We start from the raw sequence: 9466 nt of genomic DNA, 5'->3' as shown, positions 1-9466 counted from the left end.
ATGCCTCCCAGAAAAAAGCGCAGACAGCGGTCTCAGAAAGCTCCGCTGCTGTTCCACCAACAACCACTGGATGGCGCCAAACACCACTATGCATCGCAACAGCTTCCCATCAGCCACACTAGACCTGTGCCTAGCAAGCCCATTGATCACCAAACCATCACTTCCTGGGTAAGCCAATAATGTTTTTACTCTGACTCTTATCAGACTTCTCAGAATACTGATTTTTCTGGTCTTGAACCAGGGCCTCCAAAAAAATAGGAATATCTATGATAGATAGAGACAAGGAGGCCATATGTTCTTTTTGTCTATTGTCAGGCATCTTCTGTAATATGTCTCCTTTTCTGAATTCACATTGAGACTTGAAGTGGTTGGAATTGGAACTTTTCCTTCTACATTCCTCTGAAAAAGTTGAGCATAAAAATGTCACTACCCAATAGAAAGCCAGATAAATGGCAAGACAGGTAAAAAATGAGGTTGTTTCCCGAGCGTCATGTGTTGTTGTTAATTGCCGTGGAGTTAGTTCTGACTCATAGCAACCCTGTATAGGGGTTTCAAGGAGCAGCTGGTGGGTTTGAACTGCCAACTTCATGTTTAGTAGTCAAGGATTTATTTTACAGCACCTCAACATGACTCTGAACCTTCATATGAGAAGTGGAGTATTTAGCTAGGTACTCTACTTACTATTTAATAGGTTGAGCCTTGAGAAAAAAAAATTCACAGTAACTGTAAACATCATATTTTAACAGTTTAAATGGGAGAGGGTATCATTACTATGTGGCAGAGTAGTAGTTTAGTAAAAGGTCGTATAAAAAACATAAACTCTGCTTCTTAAGAGTGCTTATAACTAGTTCAGGACTACTTGGGAAACCATAATACTTGCTTCAGGATTGTGGCAGAAACTCAAACATTAGAATCCTGAGGATGAGGATAGGAATGTACATTTATTGAGTGAGTATTCACTGTGTGCCAGACCCTATACTCATCGCCTAACATACACGATCTCATCTCCTTAGGCCGCCCTTCTCTATACCAGGCACTGCTAGGTGCTGGGGCCAGTGGCGAACAAGTGTGCTGTTTCTTGCCTCTCAGAGAAGACAGATTTTTGGTGTGGCGCGATGAAAGAGGTGGTGTTCCCTTTGTTAACCATGAAACTGAAAGCCAAGAGATTGAATGCTTGCCCAAAGCTTGATTATTATTTGATTAGATGGGAGTTTTTCTGTCTATTACTAGAACTGGCCCCCATTTAGGATTCTGGTCATTTGGTGTAGTTGCCTGAATATAGTTACCTCTAGTTTGGACTTGGTAGTTGGCTCTCTTTACCTTACTGTTGTTTGTTTTTGTTTTTTAAATCCTTAGGTATTGCCTGAGTTTGATACAACAGCAGAAAGCTGTTTGCCAGTTTTCCGGAAACAACATCACCGAGACCAGGCAAGACAGTCAAGTCGAAAATCTACTGCCTCCAAGTTTCCACATCTGACCTTTGAGAGTCCACAGTCTTCTTCCAGTTCAACGGCATTGGGGCTCCCTTTAATCAGGGATTGTCCCAATCAGTCAGAAAAGGACATTTCCAGAAGACCCTTAGTGCCAATGCTCAGTCCCCAAAGCTGTGGGGAACTGTCAGTACCTACACTTCAAAGCCCAGCTTATGTGTTCATTCCACCTGATATCCAAACCCCAGAGTCATCTGTGAGGGAAGAACCCATTCCTCCAGATCAGAAGGAACAGAGCCTGCCAAGCTGTGCCCATCATACTAGTACTCCTAGGAGCTTAGAGCCTGGGCCTATTCTGGTTAAAGACACTCCTGAGGACAAGTATGGGATAAAGGTTACCTGGAGGAGACGGCAGCACCTATTGGCTTGCCTCAGGGAGAGAGGGAAACTGAGCAAAAGCCAGTTCATTGTGAAAAACTGACAGCAGCCTCTCTCACTATTAAAGAATTCAAGAAATTGATGGTTTTCATAGAGTTGCTGACGTCACTTTTCTGGCTCACAAGTGTATCATATAGTGCATTAGTAGCAGAAAATGGAAATAACACCAATAAGAAAAAATTTTTAACTAGAGCCCTGGAGTCCTAAGGGAACTCAATTTCCAGGTTTGCTTTTTAAACTATCTGGTGTCATAAGCAGTTACGTTTAATGTTATAAAAACAGTTCATTTCATATTTTTCCTGTAATTTAAATCCTTAAAATTAAAACATTTCTTATACTAACAAAATGTTTGTAAATAAATGGTTAATAGGAAGTTTTTAATGAACCTTGCTTTTGTACTATTAGTAATGCAGCAATACTGCCCATTCTACAAAAAGTCGTGTTTCCTTAACTACTGATTATTAATCTTTTAGCTATCTTCATTAAAAAAAAAAATGATTCTACATTTCTGAGTACCAGCTTTGTCTGGCTCAGTAGAGCTTCCTCTGTGATTCGATGGACAGAAAACCACCAGAGCATCCACTCTGACTTTTGACAGTTGAGCTGTTTGCTCTATAACGTTGGCTCATTGGCAGAAAGACTGACAAGATGGGGAAAGGGTAGCAAGCCCTGTTTGGGTGAATACTGTGGGACTGGGCGGGGAAGGGAACATAGATAAACTACTTAAGTGTTTTTGTGTTTTTTTTGTGGGAAAATGATTTCCTGTAGTAACTGTTTAAAATGTATGTAAATAAATACAAAATCTTTTCAGGGTATATTGCTTATTGTAAATAATGCAGAAGTGTCCAGTTAACAAAATATTTCAATTGTGTTTCTACCCATATAAGTATCTTAGTCTGTCCCATTTATTTAAGAACCTACTTAATGTGTCACGTCCAGTCTGAGGCAGATCAAGAAGGGGTTATTCTGCTTATTTTTTAGATGGAAATTTGAAACAGAGAGAATGAACTGTGCTTAGTATCACACAATGAATAGAGGCTGACCGACCCACTGAGTTCAATGAAGTCCCAGTGTGTGTTGAGTTCTGTGTTTCTTAATTGAAAACTAATGTGGAAAAACAACTTTGATCTTGGCATACAATAAACTAAAGTTAATGTGCAATAATTTTTGTCAGGATATTCTGTAGAGACTATAGAAGTATATGGACTCCTGGTGTAGGATCAGTTATGGATTGCAAACCCCAAAGTCAGTAGTTCAAACCCACCAGCTGCTCCTTGCAAACCCTGTACAGGGTTGCTATGTCTTGGAAGCTACTCAGCAGCACTTAACAACAAAGAATATATAATTGGTGGTGATAAACAGATGGTTGGGACAAGATATATTGGAAACAAAGTTACAGATTTAAATAGTTGATCCCTTTATGGAATGTGGATATTTGAAGATGATCTTTAGGTTACAGGGAAGGGGAATAGATGGGAGAGATTCTGGAGGTTTTCTGTGCTTTGGAGTGTTTGTAGAGCAGAAATGATCTAGAAGGTTGGGCTGGAGTGGAGGAGGTGGAAGGAGGGTTTGTGCAGACCAGGTAAACTATATGAAAGATTTAATGAGGATGATTGCTGGGGAAGGTGTGTGCTTCCATGAAGGCCTGCTGCACTGGGAAGGGGCTGGATTATGTGTGAGGAGGCAGCAGAGGTCTGTAAGTCTTTACAGACCTCTGGAAGCACTATGGGTGGTCTTGGGGTACTAATGACAGGAATGTGGAAGCCGCTGTTTAAGTGGCTGTTGGGGGAAGGGATGGGCTGCTTCTCTGGGACTGGGATCCCGGCCACCTTGAGCCACCGCCGCAGATCCGCCCCCAACCTATCCCTCCCGCTCTCCTTCCCGCGCAGCGCTCCAGGGGACCAAACCCTTGCACGTCATCCCCTTCCCGCCCCCTCGCCCCCTCGCCCCCCTTTCCGAAATACTCTCTTCAGCGCAGGCGCCCTTAGAAACCCTCCTGCATCGCAGGGTGGTTGTAATAGCCAATGAGATGGTAGTGGTGGACACAAGGGCCAATCGACGCTGGTGACAGTGCGGGGTGTGGTTGCCAGGGGGCAGGGCCCGGCTGCTTGCCAGACTTGCCACCCTAGCAGCGGCGTCTAGGGGTCTGGACGTGGTTGCTACTTACTGAACTGCAGGGGATGGAGGCATCGCGCTACGGTCTCGGGTCCGGCGGGGATAGGTCAGAGGGGGATGGTGACTGGTCTCCTCACTTGAGCGGGATGGGGGCACGAAGGGAAAATGTGGAGGTCTTATCTGGGAGCTCCGAGGGGAGAAGGCGGTGGGCAGGGGTCATGGAGGGAGGAACTGTTTTGGCGACCGCAGGCGAGCCCTGTCCCCACTAGCTGGTGGAATGACCTCTCTTTTTAAAGGTGCGTGGTAGGAGGAGCGGCTCTGCATCCTTCACCAAGGGCTGAGACTTTTGTTCAGGCCCCTCCCTGCGTGGAAAACTCTTAGACTTTTCTTTACAAGCTCTCTTTGCCTTCGCTGGGCCTCAGTTTTCTTAAAAATGCATAAACGCTACACCTCACGCACTGCCGAGGAATAGCATAACTGAGATTGGCTGCAGTGTTTTTCTAGGATGTCGAAGCAGAAGGTTGTGGGTGATATAATTTGCGCTAATGCCAATCGTTTTTGGCAGGCGGCACTGAATTCTGGAACTGTGTCCGAGAGCTGAAAATACAAAACTGTTCTTTTTCTTGTACCTGCTTTCTAGTTGTTGTCTCTTACTCACGTTTGTCTACCTTTTTTTGCAAACGTACCAGACCCCTTGTTTATGTTGTTCGTTCCTTTCCAAGCCTCATTTTCTACCCGCACCAGAGGGAAAGTCTGGAAAATAAAGCGCTCCAGAATCTGTTTGTCAATTCCCTGTTAGCCAAGTTAATGAAAAATTAATGAAGAGCCTTGTGAAATCATTGGATTAAAATTTTGGCATTGTCTGAGAATTTAAATCCTACACGCCAACTGTAACCCCGTTTATTCCATTACTGTGGCAAATGAAAATTTAACTAATAGATTTAGACTCTTGTTGTTGGCTGAGTGCCTTTGAGTCGGTTCCGACGCGTAGCGGCCCTGTATAGGGTTTCCAAAGAGCGACTGGTGGATTTGAACCGCGACTTTACGGTTCATACCGACCTTTTGGTCCAATGCTTATCCTACATAGCAGCACACCAGGACTCGATTTAGACAAATAAATGTTTAAACAATTCTCAACCAATTTTAGAAACTCACGAGGGAGATGTTGGGGGTAGACCACACCCATTTTCCTTTTTCATCAAGTTAGCACTCTGAAATTTGTTCACTGCGCTTTTTTTTTCCTAGTCGAGAGAGAGGAAAAAAAAAAAAAATCCACATTTACAACTATAATTATGGATGTGTTGTAGGGGAGTCAAGTTAATATTCAACTTCTCTAGTTGAATTCAGATGGGACTTGTTCAGTTTTGACAATAAATCTTAATGGAATGAATTTAAGGCAGTGAATTATGTGGATAACAGATGTTTGATAGGACTCATGATTTTTAAAATGGAATTGACTTTGAAATTGGGACCAAGAGGCAAAGGATCATTTTAAAGCTTGGTTTCCCTTGTTTGTTTTTTTCAAAGAAACTAACTCTTTAATTAAAAAAAAAATTGACAGCAAAGAGGAATGTGTACTTCACCAAATGTTTCTCCTACTTGAGGTAATGTTAGTATAGCTTCTGTCTCTGCTTAACTCATTTGTTGCTAAGAGGGAATGGAATGTCTTCGCTTACTTCTTTGTTTTTAGGTTTTGTGTTTAATTTTTTGAAAACAGAATTTTTTGTGTTAATATCTTTCAGTCTGAGGATGACATCTGACTGTGATTCACTTTGTGATTTTTCTCTAGCTCTTCTTGGAATCATGTGACTGTTTTACCCTGAGGCAGATTTATTTTCAAAAGTTACCAACAAGTAAATGTGAAACATTTTTTCTTCATCTGAAATTTAGTGAAAATTTAAGATGGAATTTGAAGCAAGTCAACTCAGGCCTTGTGTTGGGCTATGGTTTCACATGATAGATTCCTCGAATATGATAAGGGTTGGGTTCCTTCTGGAACTTGAGCTCTATCTGGCCTTTTGCTCCTGACAGAGAATTGAATCTGTGATGAGCGAGATTTCCCATGTGACCTTCTGACTCAGTGTTGTCCCAGAAAGCCCTAGTCTCTGGTTTATCCGTATGCCAAGGTTTCTCTCTGGAAAGAGCAACAGGAGTAATCCTCTCTCTTGTTCACTTTTTCTAAATGTTTCATCAGATCATCTAATTGTTGGCAAACAGACTTACTCAGTGTTTAAACATACTTACATTAGCTACTAATACATAATGTGCCGTGACCGACTCATAGCGACCCTATACAGGGTTTCCGAGGCGGGAGCAGAAAGCTTCATCTTTTTCCCACAGAACAACTAGCAGTATCAAGCTGCTGACCTTGTGGCTCGCAGCCAGATTTGTAACTACTACGCTACCAGAGTTAACATACACTTATTTCTTCATACAGAGCTAGAAAAGATAAAATCATCCCTATAATAAATGTACTTTCCTCCAAACTCCTTCTGGTCAAAGTTGCTTACATTTTTTAAGCCTTTTTAGTTTTAATTTCTGGCTACTTTCCCATGGAAACTCTGCTTCTCCTGCTTTTGTGTTCTTTGAAAGAAAAAGTTAATGTGTGTGTGTTTCTTGTTAAGAGGAAAAGAACCCTTGAATTACTCAAAGGAGTTGAAGCTGCTCGGCTCTTCGGTGTTTGAGGGCCTTAGACTAGAAGGGGCTGTGATAGTTCCCTTAGTCTTTCTGCTCCAGAGCAGTTCTATAGTGGGGTTGTTAAGGCGTCTTTCTTATGACCTGCCTTTGCTTTATTTCCTGGGAGTCAATTCACTGGGTCCAAGATTTCTGTACTACTGAATCTCTTCTGCCTTATCAGACATCTTTACTGCTAGTAATAATGAAAACTGCAAACTTGAATCTATTTATGTCTGATAATAGGCATACTAGTCCATGCACTGTCCTTATTATCTCACTAGTTACTTAATCTGAATCGATAAATGACGATTGTTATGTCAGCCCTTTTGCCTTAGCTCATCTGTGAAAATATTGATTAGCATTGATTGTATTGCATGAGTCAGCAGGACCTTTGAAAGACCATACTTCTGAAAACGGTTGTAAGTGTTTTTGTTATCTGTAAGATAGTGCTTAACACTGGACTGCTAACCACAAGGCAGTGGTTCAAACCCACCAGCTGCTTCTTGGAAGCCTTATACATGGTCCCTGAGTCAGAATTGATTCAACTTAACAACTTTTTGTTTTGTCACATAACATTATAATGAATGAAGGGAGGACAATTCAACTGGAAGCTTCCTCAGGTATGAATGGGTCCCAGCCTTTTCATTTTCTAGCAGTATGATGCTCATAGGTTATTAACATTTTGCCTTCCGTTTTCTCATCTAAAGAAGGTTTCTTTAGATTTTCCTCAGTGATTTGTAATAAATTCATAAAATGACAGATAGGTATTTTTAAACTATATGTTGCTCAGATTTCAAAAGGTATAAAATGATGGTCAAAGAAAAGTTTGGCTCCTCATTGCCCCCATGCCACCTGCTGCATTCCTTGGTAGATTCATTGGTATATCTTCTTCCAAAGATATTTTGTGTGTTAAATTATCTTTTAATATTCTTTTCCCACTTTAAAAATTTGATAGTTTTGATTTGTAACACAGAAATGTGATCATCCAAACTTTAGTTACTTTCTTCATGAGTACAATGTAATTGCACGTTTAGAATTTAAACTACAGTTTCTGTGTGTTTTATTTTTTCTGTGATAATTTATAGAAAATAAGGACTATTTTTATTAATTTAACAAGAAAAAACAAGGATACTTTTCAGATAGGCTTCAGGGAAAAGAAAGCATTACCATTTAGCTTTTTTTTGAAAAACCTATTGTGAATCAAGTGGTGGTTTACAGGCAAGATCATCCATTTTACATTCAACAAACCATTCACTTTGTTCCGTCTCAATGATTGCAATCTCCTCCCTGAAACAAGTTATCTGATGTCCACACTATGATTCTTGTTTCCAATCCGCCTACCTTCCCATCCCTTCTCAACCTTGCCCTTGGGTAAATATTGCCCTTTTGATTTTGAATGATTGACAATTCAATGGTGAGCATACCTTACTTAGTGTTGTTGTCTCCTTGGTATCTACTGCTTGGCTGAAAATTGGACCATGAGGGTGAGTTCCTGTCCCAACCTGAAAGGTGGTCAAGGGCTGTAGTCTCAGATTCCAGTTTCTTTCTAATTAGTATGCCCAGTCATTTTTTAATTTTAAATATTTTATTGTGAATTATGTGATAGCTTACACAGGAGAACATTAGCTTTACATTCTTCCTATTGTATATTGTTTCATTGCCATGATTACAATTCCCTCCATGCATCATCAGCCAACCAAAGGGTATACCCTGCAAGCCTGCCCCCCGGTCGTCAGCACACAGCCCCTCTCCTTCTCTGGGTCTAAAGTCCCCAGCTGCTCCATCTCTGGTGTCACTGCTTCTCTGGGTAGGGTCCTGCTCTCCGCTCTTGTCCCTTGATGGTCCCAGGGACCTTCGCTCCTAGACAGCAAAGTCAGCCCCATCCTTTTGCTACAAAATGTCTACTTCTACATTCCCAACCCTCACAATCAGTTCTGATAACAATTATTCACTATTGTGTCACAAGATATCTATCTGCATCTTCTTTCATCAGCTCCGCCCAGACAGATTGGATGCTACTCAGTGGAGATTCTCCCTTCCTCCACAACTTCTGGATCTAGGTTCCCTCTTAAAAGCTTGTAAGCCAGTCATTTCTTGCCTTTGTAGCCCCCATCCCCCATTTTGGGTAGCCAATGTCCAAGCTACCCATCCGTGTCTACTCTGTGTATGGAGGGGGAGGGAATGATCCTCACTGTAAAGATTTGTTCCCTCTTTTTTTTTTCTTTTAAAATGTTTTATTGTGAATTTATATGATAGTTTACATGGGAGAACATTAGTTTTACATTCATCCTATCATATCGTTTCATTGCCATGCTTATAATCCCCCTCATGCATCGTCAACCAACCACAGGGTATATTCTGTAAGCCTGCCCCCCGGTCATCAGCACAAAGCCCCTCTCCGTCTCTGGGCCTAAAGACCCAGCTGCTCCATCTCTCCACGTCATCGTCTCTGCCTCCATCTCTGGTGTCACTGCCTCTCTGGGTAGGGTCCTGCTCTCTGCTCTTCTCCCTTGATAGTTCCAGGGACCTCTGCTTCTAGACTGCAGAGTTAATTATTCCTCTCCTTGCTACAAAATGTCTACCTTTACATTTCCAACCCTCACAATTAGTCCTGATAACCATTATTCACCATTATATCACAAGAGACCTATCCACATTTCCTTTCATCAGCCCCACCTAGACAGATTGGATACTACTCAGTGGAGACTCTACCGTCCTCCACACCCTCTGGATCTATACTCTCTCTTGAAAGCTTGTAAGCCAGTCACTTCTTGCCTTTGTAGCCCCCCAATTTTGGGTAGCCAGTG

At 41.8% G+C, this 9466-nt stretch overlaps 1 protein-coding gene across 2 annotated transcripts; it reads left to right on the top strand.

Annotated features, from left to right (window-relative positions):
• RHNO1 (RAD9-HUS1-RAD1 interacting nuclear orphan 1) lies at positions 1–1911 on the top strand. 2 transcript variants are annotated; one of them, XM_006862689.1, is made up of 2 exons: positions 1–126; positions 1357–1911. In XM_006862689.1, the coding sequence occupies exons 1-2, from the start codon at positions 1–3 to the stop codon at positions 1909–1911; spliced, it is 681 nt and encodes a 226-aa protein (XP_006862751.1). The 2 variants fall into 2 exon arrangements, with proteins under 2 accessions (XP_006862751.1, XP_006862750.1); XM_006862688.1 differs by having other exon boundaries at positions 1–168.
• The last annotated feature ends 7555 nt before the right edge of the window (positions 1912–9466 follow it).

Source organism: Chrysochloris asiatica, unplaced genomic scaffold, assembly GCF_000296735.1.
Source record: "Chrysochloris asiatica unplaced genomic scaffold, ChrAsi1.0 scaffold00050, whole genome shotgun sequence".
In the NCBI taxonomy this organism is placed as follows: Eukaryota; Metazoa; Chordata; class Mammalia; order Afrosoricida; family Chrysochloridae; genus Chrysochloris; species Chrysochloris asiatica.
This window is presented reverse-complemented; position numbering and strand designations above follow the sequence as displayed.